Here is a 20,510-nt window from a genome sequence, read left to right as displayed (position 1 = left end):
TTTTGGGTAAGGACCCAAAGCATCATGTATCCATGAAGACACAAAATTCTGGAGTAAATCAGCGGGCCAGGCAACATCTCTGGAGAAAAGGAATAGATGATGTTTGTGGTCGAAACCCTTCTTCAGACACAGAGTCGGGGGAAAGGAAACGGACACAAAACGGTTCAGAACTGTATCTGCAGTTCCTTCTTACACACCATCTATCCATGTTCTCCAAAGATGCTGCCTGACCTGCTGAGTTATTCCAGCACTTTGTGTCTTTTTTTGTGAAATCTGCAATTCCTTGTTTCTACTCTGAGCAATGCAAACTACACAGATATAGTAGATGTTGACTAACAGTTGGAAGGTATTTTTTGTTTAAAGCTTGCGAATAAATATATCAAGTTGCATTTTTTGAAGAGTATAAAGCTTACATTGCATTGGACGAACAATCTAATTTGAAAAGGGGTTAGAAAGAATAGTTAATGAGGGTATTAAAGAAAAGCTTTGTGCATTGCTCAAAAACAAACTTAAAGTCTTATGATTGAGTTAATTATCAGGTGTAGCAAAAGTTCATCAAGAAATCAAAAGAAATAAAATTGAATCATGGGCAAGAAATAGAAAAATCTATTAAAAGTTGATGTAGTTACTAAAAATAGCGTTATAAATGCAAACATTGTCTCTGATAGGCAGAGACAGGAGGAACTTTCCAGAGAATAAAGGAATGGCAGAGGCAGCACAAAATAAATCTTGTGCCTTTCACAAGCAGAAATGGAATTACTGTTTTATGTCTTCCTGACCCGATGAGTTTTTCTAATTTATTTAATTTTTTAAATTTTTGTCAACTGAGAAATTAATAGTGGTAAAGATGAGGCAGTGGAGAAATTAGGTTTGATCACTCTCAGCATTTACATTAGAGTTTAAAAAGAGAGAGCCACAAAGCCAGGTGTATTATTGTGTATGTTCCAGACTGTCCATATTTTAAAATGGGTTTGGAAGTTGAATTGCAACATAACTGATTCCACTATCAGAGAGAAAATGGGAAATTACATCTTGTATCACTGGTAGGGAAAATGGTGGATTATTAGGGCCATAGAATTTTGAAGGAAATTAAGGAATAATGAGGAAGTACTAGTAAATATCAAGGTGAAAGATCATCCATAGATGTATTGAATGGTGAAGCGAGTGTGTGAGGGGCCAAATACTCTGTTCTTGCTTCAAATTCCTATTTTCTAGTTGAAGAATACTTAGTAATATGTTTAGATAAAGTCAACAGATTTATGAAAGAGAAATTATGTTGAACAATTTTGTTTTTATTTTGTGGATTGTGGATGAGAAGGAATTAGTCAATGTTTTCCATATTTTTTTTTTTAAATAGTTGATAAGGTGCCATAAGTAAATGCTGAAAATTAGGACCTCATGAGATTGGGTGGTAACAGCGTGATGGAGGATTGGTTATTGGAAATAAAACGGGTTATTTTTAGATGTGCAGGCCATGCGTTTTTCAACCTCAGCTATTCACATTTTAATATCAAAAGTTTAAACAAGATCCAGACTAGAAAAATAGTTGTTCTTGGGCACACAAAGGGATATGTAGACGAGTTAACTGAATAAGCAAGGATGCAAGAAGTAGATCTAATGGAGAGAAGGCAGACGAGTTAAAAAAATAGAATATCTTTTGGAAAGAGCAATGTCTGGATAATATTGGAATTCAAAGGAATGCCTTCCTTAGAAGTAGCAGGGAATGTTTCTGTAGGGGCAGATTGTGTTGACTGTACCTTGTGTGTTATTCCTAGAAATGTCATAGTGTTGTAGTAGATTTGATTGTACAGACTATCTCCAAAAAAGGGTTCCGAAGCTGAGATAAAGCGATTTTTCATCCTATTTAGGAACTTTGAATCTTTGTGAAATTATCTACACCCATGTCTAGTCATTTGATATATTCAAAACATATCAGTTGGTTTTTGAATATGAAGGGAATCAAGAGGTTTTTGAATATGAAGGGAATCAAGAGGTATGGAGAGAGGGTACACAAAAAAGCTGGAGAAACTCAGAGGTATGTAGAGAGTGCTGGTTGATGGAGATGAGGTAGATGATCAATCATGTTAAGTCACAGTGCTGCCTCTAAAAGGCTGGATGGATGATTCACTTCTATTTATTATGTTCTTGGGTGATGCAGCTTTAAGCTGTCATTGAACGGCCAGAGTGGTGTCATCGGATGGATATGATCCATTATGTTATGTTGACTATATAATGGTTTAGAGGGATGTTTACCCACAAGAAATTTAATCCTATACCTTGATCTTCACACTGAATGGAAAAAAGTTGAATGTGTAACCCCAACAACCTCAGAATTTTAAAGTATTGCAGACGTGTTCTCTCTATATTCAAGTGTATGTTAATTTAGTGATCCCTTTGAAGAGGAAGGAGACTTGTGTGGGGCTTGCCTGCTTTATAGCAGTAGCGTTGTCGCAGCCTGGAATATTAACTCTGTTTGCTTAAAGTTTCAATGTAAATAATTTAAATGTGCTGCCTTGCAAATAAACCACTAATGTTTATTCGCTATCGGCATCTTGATGCATTGGTGATGGACCATCACTAGGTAGTTTTCCTTTACAAATTCTTAAATAATTCATAGCTCCTCTGTGGCAACTTCCAGGAGTTTATTGGACTAAAATTGATTGCCATGATGTTCTCCAGTGAATGATTCCAGTTGTCTGTGTGACTGTGCAAGTTCATAGCTTTCCAAATCACAATGGCAAGGGGCAGCAATATTGACTGGATTATTGCACACACCAAATTTAGTCAGGCCCTTTGGCCCAACTTGTCCATGATGACCAAGAAGTCCCTTTGTGCTAGTTCCATTTGTTGGCATTTAAAGCTTTCCTATCCAAGTGTCTTTTAAATGTTATTATTGTACCTCCCACAACTACCTCCCCTGGCAGCCCCGTTATATACCCACCATCCTCTGTGTGAAAATATTGTCCCACAGATTCCTATTAAATCTTTCCCCTATAACCTTAAACAGATGCCCACTAGTTCTTAACCCCCCACCCTATGAAAACGACTGCATTCATCCTATTTATTCTCCTTGCGATATTTCAACTCCCCATTGGATTGCAACCTTGTTGTGGTCGGGGAGCTTGTGTGTCTCAGTGACCCCTAGAGCTATGCCAGCGTCTCCTGTTAGCTGTCTCCCATGCTGGACAGGTCGAAGGGTAGAGGCGAGCCAAAGAGCAATCCACTGGTCCTCCAGGTTGGAGGTTGAGCACAGGGCTAACAACCCTGTCTCGTAAAACAAATATGTTACGGAAACAGTAACTGAAGGAATCAACACTACTGGGCATGGTGGACTTCCAGGGCTATCGACAGATACTAGGATGGATGTCAATGGGGAAAGTCGAAAGGAAGCCACTGGCAGGAAGGTGGAAGTTCTAAATGCCAAACATAAGAGAAGGCGCTGGAACTGGATTGGCCATATACTGAGAAGAGAACCAGACAGCATCCCAAAAATAGCCCTGCACTGGACACGGGAAGGGAAAAGGAAAAGGGGGAGACCCAAAACCACGTCGAACTGTAGAGGAGGAAATGAAAACAATGGACCTGACCTGGGGCAGTGTCCAGAAGCTAGCCCAGAACAGACAGGAGTGGAGGACCTTAGTTGCTATAGGCAATGGCAGCGGCATGGCAGATGTTATGGACCTCTATAAAATCACCCCTCAGCCTTGTGCACTCCGAGGAATAAGTCCCTAGTCTGCCGCTTCTCTCCCTAGGACTCGGGTCCTCGAGTCATTGCGACATCTTCGTAAATCTGCACTGTTTCCAGATTAATGGCACAGATGATTGAGAGCAGTTTGGAGGGTGGAAACGTAGACAAAAGAACCAAGACAGAGAGTTGGGAACTGCAGAGCAGGAGGCCAGCTCAGCAGGTCAGGCATGCTGAGGCCAGCTCAGCAGGTCAGGCCAGTGTGCCCTTTTCCTTTTATGTCGACCTAAAATTGCATAGAAAGGTTCAGAAAAAGGCCAAAAGCAGGTTAAAACTACATGGTTGGCTGATGAGTTGGGCTCTGTTCCCCTGTATGACCCAATGACTAATCACAATAGATAGATGACTGAAACAGTCCGAGAAATCAAGTGCCCTTTATAGTATTTAATAGAGTCCTAAACATCTAAGGTGAAGGAGACTGCTCTTCGTCAAGCGGCACCTCAACACACACTTGATGGGTGAGAGTGGGAATAATGCTGGCTATTCATTTCACAAGTCTTGACAAGGAGTTTATAGGATTAAATGTATTTACAAAAGAGCACCAAATCTATGCCCGTGCAATTGATTTTTAACAAGGTGTTGGTTCACATTACCTATTGGTATTTGCATTGCGATGGTGCAACAATAAGGTGCTGTTTCATAGATGCAAGGACCTAGATCTATGTTTTCTGTACAACTGCCTAGTTTTCTTGAGTTGTCTGGTTTCCTCCAACATCCTGAGGGCGTGCTGACACATTAACTGCCCAAAGATTTGTACATTTTTGCAACATAAAGTAATTGCCTACACGTAGTGAGTAGAAATGTCAAGGGCATTACTGCAAAAAGGGCATTAATAATGCAAAAAACCCAAGGAAATCCAGGGGTTAGCACGCTGTTGAGCATAATTTCTTGCATTGTTGTTTGCTTGGTTCTTGGTTTCTTGGTCCTCCAAAATATTCCAAATGGAATTTAAACTGGAGGTGGTATCACCTGAAAAAGAAGTGAAATGACTGGAGCATGGAGCAACAATGCACGTGGGAGATGCAATAAAGGATTGTGTTCATTATAGAAGGGTCTCAGCCCAAAATGTCACCCATTCCTTCACCCCAGAGATGCTGCCTGTGTCGCTGAGTTACTCCAGCATCTTGTGTCTGTGTTCATTATGATACTGCACGTGAGCTGAATTAGCATGTGACGCATCAAGTTTGGCACCAATGTGGACAAGGCCAGATGATTGATTAGTTAGCATGTTACAACTTTATACATGTACGGGATGAGCTCAATTATGGATTAAATAATCCTAGTCATACAGCACTGACACAGGCTCTTCGGCCCAACTTGCCCATGTCAAAAAGATGCCCCATCTAAGCTAGTCCCACCTGCCCAGGTTTGAGCCGTATCCCTCTAAACCTTTCCTATGCATGTACCAGTCCAAATGTCTTTTAAATGTTGTTATAGTGTCTGCCTCAACTATATCCTCTGGCAACTTGTTCCATAAACCTATCACCGTCTGGGTAAAAACATTGCCCCTCTGGTCTGTATTAAATCTTTCCACTCTCGCCTTGAGTTTATGTCCTCTGGTTCTTGATTCCCTTACTCCAAGTAAAATAATCTGTGCAGTCAGGGCCGGCCTTAGGAGATGCGGGGCTCAATTGGGAACAATTTTGGTGAGCCCCAGGTTCCCAGCCAAGGTCTGTAGATTCATAGAAATATAATGAAAGTCTATTATAGACTTTATATCTCTATGGTAGAATGGAAAGTATTCAAAATGTGCGCTTAAAGTGCCTGCGACTTAATGGACCAAACAGATCTAAACTACATTTTAATATAAAATTGCATGCATGTAAGCCTACAAGTAACAAACAAAATGTGTAGATCACCTCTGAAAAGTACATAGTTACAATACCACTTGTTTTAGTGACTGAAATGAAAAAAAAAAAAGCAATTTAATTAACTAGATCCTGGAAAACCAATAACTATTGGTGATAAACCAGTCCAGGCATTCAATTTTGGGCTTCAGCCCCATCTTAACTTAGTTGTGTGTGTTAGTTGTCTGTGCGTGATGTGTGTGTGGGAGAGGAGGGAGGGAGAGAAGGGAGAAAGGCCAGAAGGGAGGGAGGGAAGTAGAGAAAAGAGGGAGGGAAGGAGAGAAAGAAGGGGTTGAGCGAATGAGAGAAGGGAAAAGACAGAGGTGGGAGGGAGGAAAGAAGGGGGGGAGGGAGAGAGCCTTCCAGGCACTTAATGTGCTAGAAATGTGTATGTTCAAGGGTCTCCCCAGGGGGAGAGGGGTGGAGCCGGGGCTGTGTGCGTGAAGCACGGCGACTGGAGAGAGGCAGAGATAGAGAGAGACAGAGAACGCTGTCGTGAGCGAACAACACACCTCCCCCTCTCCCCCTTCTCCATTCCTCCTCACACCCCCCTCCCCGCAAAAAACCTCAAGGAAATCCCCGAGCCGAGAGTAGATTAGGCAGGGGGCCCCCCTACTCGCTGTTGAAGGCATAATCTTTTTTCCCTCATGATCTGTCACCCCTCTGCCTTGTACTCTGGAATTCTAGCCTGGTTCTGCCTTAGTGCATAACCCTCAAGTCTTCCAACATAGCATGGTGACATCCTTCCAATACATGGTGACAAACTGAATACAGTACTCCAAATGTGGCCTCATCAAATGGAGAAAGAGATGCTTGGATTACCACTTGAAATGGTAGGTTCCATATCAGAGATGCCTGTTAGGTTGGATTGTAGGATGCAAAGAAAGGAAATCTCATTGCATTACAACTGACTATAGAATGTGTGTTGCAGTAAACTGCACGCAAACTCTGATGTCGGAAGTGTGAAAATGTGAACTATGCTTTAAATGTGGTCTATGAAACTTTCCAGTAATTATGGCTGAAATTACAGGCGAAAGCCGCAAGGTTTCGGTGTCAAAGTGTTAAACACTCATAGACGAGGTGAACCAAACTTGGCTTGTATAGATGAGGTATTAAAACCTCTCAGTTACTGTTTTGTTTCGTCGTGGGAATAGAGGAGATGTATAGGGTGGATTCATAATAACTACTACTTTTTGCATAACTTTGTACTGAACACATGGGAATTGTGGCTATGAAAGCAGTCAGAAAAAAACTCATTTGTTGGCTTGGTTAGATAAATAGGTGCAGGAGTAGGACATGCGGCCTTTCGAGCCAGCGCCGCCATTAAATATGATCATGGCTCATCTAACATCAGTACCCTGTTCCTGCTTTTTCCCCATATCCCTTGATTCCTTCAGCCCTAAGAGCTAAATCTAACTCCCTTGAAAACATTTGGACTGTGATCAATGGTAAGCAATTGTATTATTATTAGTTAAACCTATCAGGTTGAGTTCCCAAGTGAACAAGTGATAAGTAGGAACCATAGCGGAGGTTTGTAGAACTATGAAATTATGGATGAAATTGATAACAACATGAAGTGTTCATATTGTTAAAAGGCTTTCTGATCTTCTTGCGTATGGCGTGCACAGACTAAAGTTGTAGGACGACTTGTTCTATTTGTTCTTATTTGATTGTGCATTCATCGAAACAGGGCGGACCACGCGAAGGTTGCAAATTCCATCCAGGCTTTTTGATAAAGTTGAATCAAGACTAGTTATTGCACCTCAAGAAACTGCAAATGCTGAAATCTTGACCAAAAATCAAAAGGCTGGAGGAACTCGATGGGTCAGGCAGCTTCTTGATGTCAGTCTCCTGTGATTGATTCTGAGATCGAGCATGGGAGAGAGGTGTCGGGGATAATCCAAGTGAAAGTGAAGGAAGTTGTTAGTAAAGTTATTGGAATCAGTGACTTCTGCAAGGATGCAGGAGTCCTCCTTGATGGTGTTTACATAGAAACATAGAAAATAGGTGCAGGAGGAGGCCATTCGGCCCTTCGAGCCAGCACCGCCATTCATTGTGATCATGGCTGATCGGCCCCAATCAATAACCCGTGCCTGCCTTCTCCCCATTACCCAGTGATTTGCTCCTAGATATTGACACTTTGTTTATGAAGTTTTCAGAATCCAGTCCAGGCTTCCAGAAGCTCAAGCAAGCTTCCAGTACCTCCTTTCAAACCCAGAACCAAACATTACAAAAGTTGCTTCAATACCAAAACCTGTAGAGTTTCATAAAACTCCAAAAATACAATTTTAATTGAATATGTATATTGGGGAATGGCCTTTTTTGCAGTCTATCCATGTTTGCATTCATACTGTAACCAGTTAGAATCTAATTGTTTGCTTGCTGCAGTGTGCCATTGATTTGATTGTTCCAGACTGTAACAAGGTTTCAATAGGTAAATATTTTAATGTTCTGTGATGCAAATTAAGCACTTCCTTATTTATGTAAATAAATTATAATTTTATTGTTCCCGATAATCTAGGCACAGTCACTTCGAATCAAAGAACTTTTTCACCCGCGGTCATTTCCACTTCTCCTCTCTCCCTTAAAACAGCAGATACAAAAGCTTGAAACCACATACCACCCGATTCAGGAGCAGCTTCTTCCCCACTGTTGTCAGACTCTCATGATCTCGGGTCTAGTCCTAATCTTCCATTGTATCTCATTGCAGACATTGGACTTTTCCTCTGCAACTGTAATGCTTTTACACTCTTCTGCACACTCATATTTTTCTTTTTGCACTACCCTATTATACTTGTGCATGGCTTGATTGGACTCGTGATGGTTTGATTTAAATGTTTAAGAAAGAACTGCAGACGCTGGAAAAATCAAAGGTAGGCAAAAATGCTGTAGAAAATCGGGGGTGAGGCAGCATCTATGGAGCGAAGGAATAGGTGACGTTTTGGGTCGAGACCCTTCTTCAGACTGATTTAAATGAATAGCACTCAAACAAAAGCTTGTCATACTATCTCTGTGCACTTGACTATAATAAACCAATACCAATGCTGGCTTTGAGGGCATCTGCTTAGTTACATTCTTCTCCTTTCCTTGTTTTCATGTAACTTCTCTCTTATATGGCCATCAGCTTGCTTTTGATTCCGATTTTGCTATTAACATGCACTATGGGGAAGTCTACACTTGCCCATTAATCTACAGCACATGTGGGACTTGCACAGTCACTGAGGGAATGTTGAAACAAGACGTGGGAAGCACTCGAGGTTGGGTTTGAGTCTGATTCTCTGGAGCTGTAAGGCAGCTCACTGTTGTTTTCACAAATGCCTCTCCATATACTTATGATGTACATACTTTTGATGCATTGTATTATTTGAAAAGCAGTGGCCAGTTTGCACGCTGAATAATTCTCTTGCAATAGTCAGCTGCTTAACATGAACTCTGTAAATCAACATTATAGTGAAACAGGGTGCGTTGGGATAATATATGGAGACTGACGTTGTTTTGCTTTCCAAAAATCTCTCGAGATGCTCATTACGGACGTCCTGATATCTAAAGAGTCATCAGCAATCTCAGTTCCGACTGCCTAGACTTTATTGCAGATTAGTACTACAAACAACTTTTGTTTTATTGCATCCTTTGGCATGGTAAATACATCCCAGGCAAAGGCTCCAAGCCAGCACCACCAGGGTTAAATGATTGCAACTGGATGTTCAAGGATAAACACTTAAAGAGATCAGCTGAGAGGTGCTGGCAGCCTCTTGGAATTGATAGCTTCTTTGTTATTGAGAGACTTGCCAGTTTCAACAAGTGTGGCCCATCCTCCCCTATCCTGCTGCTGCCTGTGGTATCCTAAATAAATAAACGAGAGCAAACATAGTCTGGCTTCAATTAAATGAGAAATGTTGATAGTTTTCCTTGGTTTTCTTGCAAGAGGCGGTGAGCAGAACATCTGTGGACCAGGGTGTATGTTTCCTCTGACTCTGAATAACAATTTTACTACTTGGGACTATTGGAATTTAAATGTGCTGGGGGTGGTGGAAAGATAAAGAATGTTAAGTAGTCAGCATTCTTTCAATTGACAAAAGTGTCTATACTTTTGAGAATAATTACAACATTTTTATTTTCTTTTCCCCATTCGTTTCAGTTGAAACAAAGGCCGGGGTTGATGACCTAGAGTCCACAATTGCAGCGAGAGGCTCCGATATTGTTCAGAGTGATGAAGGTGATGAAAGCGTAGACTATGGTTATAACCACGACATTGTGCCCCGGCAACAGCAGCCAACAAAGGAGATTGTTGCCCCTAAGGCGACACAGAGGACGGACGTTGCCTCCCCACCTGATGCCCCCATCATTCTCAGCGCTCCCTATACCACTAACCCAGATAGTTACGATTTGATTTGGAGAGCGGGGAAAGATGGCGGCTCGCCCATCAATGCCTACTTCGTCAAGTATCGCAAGGTATGATGTTGACACGTATCTGTAAGGAGAACATTTGTGAAGTTCAGAGAGAAGTCCATGGTTGACTGTTGGGATGGATGTCTGTTTTGTACAATGGTTGTAAATGTTAAAATGTGCAATCCCTTCCTTGTGTGTGTATATTTAATCAATGACATTGCTCAGACAAGCCTAAAATGGAGCTGGAAATGGAAAAATCCCCACACGCATATATTGGGACATTTCCTGCTATTTTACACCTTGCAAATCACACACTGTATTATCAATGCCATTATATTCAGGAGGCTGCCAGCAGTCGCCGCACGTACCAGCTACTGTCTGAACCATTGGCTCTCAGCAAAGTATTCGACAGAACACCTCTACATCAGCAGCAAGAACTTTGGGTGGGTGGGGGGGGGGGTGAAATCTGAAAGCTAGGCTGTAGTCGGGACATAGTGAGGACCAGAGCTTAGCCAGTGTCGAGGTGAGTGGGGGGGGTGGGCAGACTCTGGGTGCTTGTGGGGGCAGGTGCCCACAGGAGGGGGAGAGAGAGCAGAGTTCATTTTAGGAGGCAAGGGTTGAGGCAAGAGCAGTTAAGGGGACAATTGGTGAGGCGGTTGAACTGACAAAACAGAAGGGTATCTCTGCCTCAACATATGTGTGCATAATACTGAGAGGTGCCAATGCATTAACCCATCACTGTGAGAGTATTAATGCTTATGCAGCAGTTCTAGATCTACAGTCATCTTAGTAGGCCGTCCATTGATCAGATCTCATTCCATAAGTTTTACAGTGGCTATCTATTGCTTTCAAATATATCTCTGCAGCATTGACCTGCTTTCGTTCTGACCTTCTCCAGCTTTCTAGCTGTCACCCACCTTTCTTTTCAACCCTCATATTTACAATCTGGTTATTACTTCTAACCCTCATTAATAATGGCTTGCTCTAATCCAAGTAAAAGGAATATTGTATTAACAATTTTTCTGTTCAGCATGAAATCAGCAGACTTAGTTAGTTAGTTGCATTGCATTGATATCTTGACCTACATGAATCCTAGACTCGTGTCTTTTTCAGCACAACAGGGTATAATGCAGGAAAGTCGGGCAAAGTCAAGTGGAATTGAGGATCCCAATGTTGCCTTGCCTGATTTCTTATTTCCATTGCAGCTTGACAACAGCGGGAATATGTTGGGAAGTTGGCACACCATCCGGGTTCCTGGTAGTGAGAATGAACTGCAACTCGGCGAGCTTGAATCCTCTAGCTTGTATGAAGTGCTAATGGTTGCACGGAGTGCCACTGGTGAAGGTCAGCCAGCTATGCTGACATTCCGAACTGGGAAAGGTAGGCTTTAAAGTAAAAATTACACTAATGCACTGACTGACAGGTTCACAAGTTACAGGAGTAGAATTAGGCCATTCGGCCCATCGAGTCCACTCTGCCATTCAATCAGGGCTGATCTCTGCCTCCTAATCCCATTTTCCTGCCTTTCTCCCCATAACTCTTGGCATCCGTTCTAATGAAGAATTTGTCTATCTCTGCCTTAAAAATGTCCACTGACTTGGCCTCCACAGCCCTCTTGTGGCAATGAGTTCCACAGGTTAATTACCCTCAGATTAAAGAAGTTCCTCCTCGCCTCCTTTCTAAAAGAGCACCCTTTAATTCTGAGGCTATGAAACGTTATTTTCACCGGTTACATTCGTAGCAATTGATTTTGTATGAACATTCTTGTTAGAAAAGCGACGATAAATGTTTTACACAGCATGATTAAGGGTCACGCATATAAGATAAGTCTCAAGATCATGTCCATTGATTTCATCTATATCAGTGACAGGAGGGGGATGTCAGTTTGCGGGAACTGCTCCAGTACTTCGAGCACGCGGGCCAACCGGACCTTGCATTGTGAATATGCCTGCAAAAATGCCAGTGCCCGCATGTGTAATATATGCAAAAGGAATTTCACTCTGCAGTTGCATATGTAACAAATAAAGCACTATTGAAGTTGCTAAAATTGATTTCTGCAACTGATTTAAAAAGAATCATCCTGAATCCTCTGATTGCTATCATTAATTTTATTTTTTTTAACGGGTTGCTTTATTGTTGAGCAAGGATCGGATTGGGTTTCTTTTAGATGTCCATTACAGTCATATTCTCTGCCAGTTCTCACTGTTTGGACATGTGGAATGTAACCACATGAGTGCAATGCCAAAGGATGTTCTAGAGATGAAAAAGATAAGCAGTATTTTTCCAACGGAAATCAAAACATTTTTTTCTGATAACTGCACAAAAATTCCAGCTGTCATGGTAGAAGAGCCTGTTATCAATCAGCTGCTGCCACAATTCTAAATTAATATCTGGCTAAATGTGAATCTGGGCAGACTATGAATCATAGACTAGACCTCAAACAAAATGGGTGAACAGGAACAATTTGAAACATGGTGACATGGATTTCAAGCTACAATCTCCTCTATTTGACGCTGCATAATTCACTATAATATTTTTATCAATTAAATAGATTTGTTGCTAGTAAACGAAACACTCTTGTCCACACATTAAGTTTACTTTTGGCTTGAAAACATGGAACTGTGATGTCCAATCTTTAAAACTCAGGGAGCTGTGCCTTATTTTCACATTTTTCTTAATGTGCTGCTTGATTCTGGTAGAATTAATGAAGTTGATGATTTGAAATTTATTTTTTATCATTAAATCCTTTTTTTAAATTATTTAGCCTTTGTTGACTCTAGTATATCTATCAGTATACCAGTGAACTATTGAGACCACTATAGAATGTTGGGCAGCAGGGTGTATTAATTTATTGAGTGTAAATTCAGAAGTATATTTCACTGCCAGATTATAGAAACATAGAAAATAGGTGCAGGAGTAGGCCATTCGGCCCATTCAATATGATCATGGCTGATCATCCAACTCAGTATCCTGTACCTGCCTTCTCTCCATAACCTCCTGACCCCTTTAGCCACAAGGGCCACATCTAACTCCCTCTTAAATATAGCCAATGAACTGGCCTCAACTACCTTCTGTGACAGAGAATTTCAGAGATTCACCACTCTTTTTATGTCTGTGGCTTACAAAGATAAAGTTTGTTTAACACATCATTTGCAGAGCATAAAGGAATGCTGTTGCATGTAGTCTGTAGTTTTAGCTTTGAGATGCTGTTTCTTTGCAGTTTTGGTGTTGATTCACCACCTGTCTTAATGATGGCAAGATCTCAGATGCTGCAAATAAAAAAAATCATTATTTTGAATGCACAGTATTAACCCAATTTGTCTGAATACGACACAGGACAATAAAGTAATATGTCATGGAAACAGGCCGTTTGGCCCAACATGTCCATGCAATCCATTGATTACCTAATCTTATTTCCATGGCTCCCATATCTTTGTCCCATGGCATTTCATGTGCTCATCTAAATGGTTAAATGTGGTAAGAGCACAGCCTTTCTCCACTCCCTCAGGCAATTTTGGAAATGCATTTGGGGTATTATATTTTTTAATTAAATTAAAAGGACTGTAGTACTTAAAATCGTAGTTCTAGGTGACCACTTGTCTGTTTGTTAAATGAAGTTAATGAAAAATAAGTGAGAAGACCAAAGAGTTGATGTGCAAAACAATGCCTTTCTTTGTTTGAACTTTTATAGTTTTGAAGTACACAATGCAAGCCAGTGTTAATGTTGAGAGCATAGCACTGTGATGTTACATGCAGTGGTTGCGGACTGCTCTAAATACTTTATTGCATCTGTTCTTTGCTCTAATAGTCAAATCTATTTTCTCCCCCTCAGGGCGATCCTCGACATCGAAGGAAAACTCTCGGACACCCTCTCAACCAGTGGGAGTCCCCAAACAAACAGCAATCGAGGATAAGAGCAACACTAATTTTGGTGTGGTAATCCACGATCCAGCACGACACAGCGGAGGTACTAACTCCTCCACACTCCATGGTCTTGTGGTCACTTTTTTCTCTTGACCCTGACTTTACTCAACTGAATCCTAAAACAATCCTCGCCTTTGATTTTTAGCTCAAACCGAATGCTGCCAGAGCATTTGTAAGCCGTAGAGCCATAGCCAGCAGCGTAATGCCATTTTAATACTCAATCACCCTATTATAGAATCTTGCACAAGCACAACCTGTGTAGATGCTTGTTTTGTACTTAATCCATTCAAACCTATTGCTTGTCCTAATCAACCATAACGTTCCTTTCCGTTTTGTAACAATTAAAACAAAATCCTACTTTTCTCTTTATATGTGTATATATAAATGTAAACATTGATATAACCTTCATCTAAATGGTGACATCTGTCCTTCTTTAAAAATATATAACCTTCGGTCCTATTCTATCCTCAGCCCAACTTAACTCTTCCTGCCTCACTTTAATAAATAATAACCCTTTTCCCTTTTGCTATTTTTTCAGAAACTATTTTCACTCTATTCTTTCTCAAACCCTCCCATTAGAAACTGCTTACTCCAAGCCCTGATATAATATTAATCATGAAGTGCATGATTAATTCATGGACCTGCTGATTTTGTCAGTGTGCAGTAAATGGACAGATTCTTGGAGATATGGTGGAGGAATGTGGGCGGGGATGCGTTATGAATAAGATGAAGGGAATGGTATTGAAGCAGACAATGCTGAAAGGGACATCATGGGTACAGAAAGGTTCCTACAAGCTTGTATTTATGAAGAGCTGAAAAGACTGGCGGCTGCTGTGTCTTTAAGATGTACATTAGAGTTACCTAGTGCCAATTTAATTCTATTCCAAACTTTATTTAATTATTCAGTGTTAGTTATCATTTTTTGAAATTGCTACAGATCTTGACAGTAAGAATAAGGGTGGGGTTATTCAGAATATTTGATTCTTTAATATCTCTGTTCAGTCGAGTTACTGAGTGGAGGCTAGCAAATTGCCAACACTGTCTGCTCTCCTGACTATAAAATATGTGTCCACAAACGCAGTGAAGATTCCTTGTGTAATCACTGCCATTGCAGGACTGAACTGTCCTTAACAAATATTGTAATATATTTTCAAAAAAGATTCCAGAATTCAAATCCAGACCACTGAAATAATTAATTTGTGGTCTAGAGGGGGTGTAATGGTGGACACATATCTCTATGGATGGGGCATGAGAGCATCAGACACCAGTTGTTACATCGGAGATTTCAGAAGCAAGAATCAATTCAGTCAAACCTCCGAATTTGTAGATTGAAATTTAAGAACTCAAGTTGGTTACTAAAGCACTAAAGCCAATGTAAGTTCAGTATAAATTTTGCTCATGACATCGATATCTAATACTAGTCCTCATACTGTGTGAGCCTTTATTACTACTTTGTAATTTGTCCAATAATATTGTTTTAAATTGTAGTGTCATTGCCAAATGACTAGGTCTAACACTGAAATCCATTCTGTCTTGATAATTTGTTTTTACTAACACTGTTCTTCTGTCTTCTTTGCTCTCTAAAGTTGCTCTGATTTCAGTAAGTATTATTTTGACAAAACTGATCTGTTCCTGTGTTCAAATTACTTGACACATCTGTGATGTTATTTTTACTATGCTTGCATCCTTTTGAATCAAAGTGCAAACATGCAATATGTTTCAAGTGGTCTTTTAATCACCTCAGAACCTGGTTTAAATTTCACTGATGATTGATGTAGGTGTCTTCTCTTCAGCGGCTCCAGGAAAGCGAATGAAATTAATTTGACCAGTGTCAGGCATTACCTACTATGTACAAATATCAAATGGGAAGTCTAGATGAAAGGCTACAAGTTTGATATGCTTCATGCTAGAACCAAATATTTGATATGTTAATTTGATCTTTTAACTTCATAATTAATCAAAATGCAAAATGTGCATTTCTTAATACCTATGTATTCCAATTCTTGTGATGCAAGGAACTGCAGATGCAGATTTACAAAAAAAGACAGAAAATGATGCAGTAACTCAGCCGGACAGAGAGCATCTCCGGAGAGAGCAACCTATCCATGTTCTCCAGAGATGCTGCCTGACCTGCTGAATTACTCCAGCACTTTGCGTCTGTTTTTATTCTGGTTCTTGCCTGGTTCAGAGATTAGTTACATAGCTGTCATCAATAACCCCTCTTCTCTCTCTCTCTCTCTCTTCCCCCCCCCCCCTCTTTACTGAGATAGTGGAGGGGAACAGTTAGATCAGAGGCATCATAGAAAGAACCAGTATATTGTATGTAAAAATTAACAGTATTTTCCTCACCTGACATTGTTACTGTTTCAAAGCAAATAGTTTCTTTTTCACTGCTATGTCTTTAATAATTGCTCTCTGAGATGCTATGATGGAACTTAATGAAAATGCCTTGATGGGGGTTGTTAGCTGCCCTGCTGATGTTGGCTGCTTTCCTTGTGCAGTTACTTTCAGCATGCTCTTCCGCTCAAACAGTGATATTATCAAACAAACAATATAAATGTGGGACCACTACTTTGGTACAGTACTGATGTGGCACCAAAATATTCTCCTCAGCTATTTTAGCTGCAATCTCAGCAAACACATCAAGAAATTTGAACAGTGTATTTAGTAATGAATTAAGACTCTCCCTTGGCTAGTTAAACAATAATTAAGTCTTGCTCGTGGAAGTAATGTATTACTATCAATCTGAGTTTTTAAAGGCCAATAATTGTTGTTAATTGTTTTTTACTTCTGCATAGTTTTAACATTGCTTGCCACTGTGTAAGTCACACAGTAGTGCCTTTGGACAAAAATTATAATTGGCTATTTGGTATTTTATATAAATCTGTTATTCTTTTACCGACTTGTGCTGCAAGTAACTTCATTTGATCAGGTTCTTGATAGTTTGGAAACATAACAATTTAAATGGGGGTGAATATCTTTAGTAGTCATGAGGTTAGATAACAACAATAACAAGACAGAGCTAGTCGCTCTAGAAACAGGATGATATTCAAAAGGAAATATCAGTAATTATTCTACCAATTTCGGGTGTTATTTGTGACTTAAACAGACCTAAGATTTTCAACTGTAGTCTTAAATTTTACTTGTTTTTATCAACGTCGTTAAATAATTTGCGCTCTCCAACACCTTGATGACAACATCTGTTTCCCTCCATCTAGTACCTGAGGCACCAGACCGACCCACCATCTCAACTGCCTCAGAAACATCCGTGTATGTGACTTGGATCCCAAGAGCAAATGGGGGCTCCCCCATCACCTCCTTTAAGGTGGAGTACAAACGCATGGGAAGGAATAGTGACTGGCTGGTAGCAGCAGACAGCATCTCTCCATCAAAACTCTCTGTAGAAGTGCGAAGTCTTGAGCCAGGTAATGGTCCAAATTAGTGAGGCACAAATTGCTATGAAATGCTGGAAAGTTTGTGTGGGGAAGAAGTATCTGAAGATGCTATCTCTTGTGTTACTCTTTTGGTTTTTCTTGCATATTTTGAGGATTTTGATTCCGATTGGGATATAGTTCAATGGACATTAGCTTCCTGTTATTTTAGTGTTAAACCTAGACAATGGACATTGTCGACAGTGAGCTCTTAGAACATGGTGTGTATTGTACCCAAAACAGCATCTCTAAAGAACATGGATAGGCGACTCAGCTTGAAGAAGGGTCCCAACCTGAAACGTCATCTGTCCTTGTTCTCAGGCTGGTGTAAACCAGCCTGTGCAGTTCAATTTTTCTGCATTACAGCTTGCCCAAGTAAAGTTAGGGAGGATTCCCTGTGTAGAAGGAGATGAGTGGGCCAATTGGATGGTTTGGGTTTTTTTTTTTGCCAATCAGGCAATTTTATGTCAATTCTACTGATACCAGTTTTTTTATTTCCAGTTCTCTAAAACTGGATTCAAAATCATAAATTGCCGTAATATGATTTATTCTCTCATTCTCTCTAATGAATCCAGACTTTGTAAGTACTGAACCAGTAATGTAATAATTCAGATGGATGTTTTCCCGTCCAAATGTACCACTTTCCTTTCATACTTCATCAGCGTGACTGGGCATCTGCCATTGCCCAGCCCTGTAATGGGGTTTCAGTTTGAGTAGTCTGAGGTTTACTTTATTTCCATTACCCTTTTATAGAAAATCCTCATGTCCAGACACAGGGGCTCAGCCTGTCAGTAAATTTGTCACGTCCGCATAATGTCTGGACTAATTGTTGTTCCTTTTTTTTGTGGGATGTTTCTGTGCCTCAGGTGCCACGTATAAGTTCCGTGTGATTGCCATCAATGCCTACGGTGAGAGTCCAAGAAGCGCAGCGTCCCGGCCATACCAAGTGGCAGGTTTCAGCAACCGGTTTTCGGCACGTCCAATCGCAGGCCCTCACATTGCTTATACAGAGGCCATCACAGACACACAGATCATGCTGAAATGGACGGTAAGCATTGCTGCCTCATTGTTGTTCTTCGGTCTGCTATTTTCTACCTTCCATTTTGCTCCCTCCCTCTCTGCACATGTTAATGAAGTGACAAATGTCACAGATGTAGGATGGGTGCCCCAGTTCTGCCTCATAATCATAACAGCAAACCTGTTTCAAATCTGAAAATATTCCCAATGTATAACTCTCCTTTGCAGGATCTAAATAAATCAAGATTATTTAGCGTAGGATGTAAGTGGGATTAAAGTACTTCGCTGTATTTGAAGGTTGATAAAAATGCTGGAGAAGCTCAACGGGTGAGGCACATCTATGGAGCGAAGAAATAGGTGACGTTTCGGGTCGAGACCCTTCTTCAGACTATATTTGTAGTAAATGGTTTTGCAGAAATGAATCAGTTTTGTCTGTTTGCCTGTGTTACCTGCATTACTCTACTATTGAACTCCAGCAGGATACTGCAGAGAAATATGAAGGAATAAATAGCTCCGGATTTAGACATTTAAAGTAACATTCTCCATTTTCCTGTATATCAGGAACTGAAAACACTCCTGCAATCTGGTATCAATGACTCACTAATTAATGCCGTACCAAACCTGAAACGATGGACACCTTAACTTTGAAAAAATCACAATCTGGGTGGTGGCTCGAGTTAAAAGTAGATGTCATAAAAATAAATGCCTCCGGTGAAGTATGGTAACATTATGAATTCACTTCAAAACATATTCAGATTGGCTATGATCATTAGTCATGGGAGATCTTCAGAGAAATATTGACAACGCAATAACTATAGTCTAACCACTGTGCTGGTACACTTAATTTAGAGGAAGATAAAGGCTAGAAAAGTCTGATTAATGATAGTCCAAGGGTCTCCATTGAGGTAGGTGGTAGCTGTGTTATCTGATGATCTGGGCAATGTCCACAATTCTCTACAATTTCTTGAGGTCTCAGATGTTAGTGTGGGAACAGGCTCTTTGGCCCACTTGGTCCACACTGGTTCTATATTAACCCACTTTCTCATCCACATCGGGGTAATTCACAGAGGCCAATTAACCTACAAACCCGTACATCTTTGGGATGTGGAAGGAAACCAGAGCACCTGGAGGAAACTCACACAGTCATAGAGAGAACATGTAAATTCCACACTGACTGCACCCGAGGTCAGGATCAAACCTGGGTCTCTAGCGCTCAAACTCCCAGCTTATCATCTCCCACTCATCGAGTCCCTACTCTTCGAAGTGAATGAGTCAATGAGATAACAGTTAATTAAGAAAACACAGCTGCCTGAAAAATCCCTGTCCAGCTCTCAATACAGATATGAGCTTATTTGTACTGAGTTTAACATAACAGCAAAAGATATCTTAGATGAGTCATCATCACTGTATTACAACACAGGAGGAGCCCATTTGATCCATTGAGTTTACATTGGTTCCAAGCAGAGCCAATTTTTCCTGTGCTGCATAAAGAGAACACTTGTAGTCAGGATCAGAGCCAGGTTGCTGGAATTGTGAGGTGGCAATAAGGACTGCTATACCACTGCCAAACGAAGGAAGAGTAAAGTCTATATTTTCTGAAAATGCAAATTTAAAATAGGTAAGGGACTTTTAAGTAAAGGAATCGTTGGAATGTTTATCCTTGGTATTTGGTAGCAGGTCTCTTTCCTCCACCCCAATCCCCCCGTTCACCATACCAATCACTTCTCAAGGTTTGCCTCATCTCAACCTTTTGTCAGCTCTCACCACAGAATGGTGAGTCTGTGGAATTCTCTGCCTCCGAGGGCAGTGAAGACGGGTTCTCTGCATGCTTTCAAGAGAGAGCTAGATAGGGCTCTTAAAAATAGCGGAGTCAGGGGATATGGGGAGAAGGCAGGATTGGGGATGATCAGCCATGATCACATTGAATGGCGATGCTGGCTCGAAGGGCTGAACGGCCTACTCCTGCACCTATTGTCTACTTTGGAAAAAATGGTCACTTCACTAAGTTTTGTTTTGAATGAAAGCAAAATTAATTTTGTACCATTGCTTAAAATTAGAACTCAAAATGGTGAATTTGGTGATGCAAGAAAAAATCTAGAACTTTTGAAACTAAAATTATTTAGTTTGGAGGACATCCTAAAATTCCCATCCTTTTAG

General features: G+C 40.6%; 1 protein-coding gene across 3 annotated transcripts in view; it reads left to right on the top strand.

Moving 5' to 3' along the window:
• The window catches only part of cdon (cell adhesion associated, oncogene regulated), a 180,876-nt gene that overhangs the window by 136,288 nt on the left and 24,078 nt on the right, over window positions 1-20,510 (top strand). For all 3 annotated transcript variants that reach the window (XM_055660860.1, XM_055660859.1, XM_055660858.1), the window contains exons 9-13: window positions 9,731-10,044; window positions 11,187-11,361; window positions 13,814-13,948; window positions 17,124-17,330; window positions 18,203-18,384. In XM_055660860.1, the coding sequence (XP_055516835.1) occupies window positions 9,731-10,044; window positions 11,187-11,361; window positions 13,814-13,948; window positions 17,124-17,330; window positions 18,203-18,384 (1,013 nt within the window). The remainder of the gene's footprint in view (window positions 1-9,730; window positions 10,045-11,186; window positions 11,362-13,813; window positions 13,949-17,123; window positions 17,331-18,202; window positions 18,385-20,510) is intronic.

Source organism: Leucoraja erinacea, chromosome 32 (genome assembly GCF_028641065.1).
Source record: "Leucoraja erinacea ecotype New England chromosome 32, Leri_hhj_1, whole genome shotgun sequence".
Classification (NCBI taxonomy): Eukaryota; Metazoa; Chordata; class Chondrichthyes; order Rajiformes; family Rajidae; genus Leucoraja; species Leucoraja erinaceus.
This window is presented reverse-complemented; position numbering and strand designations above follow the sequence as displayed.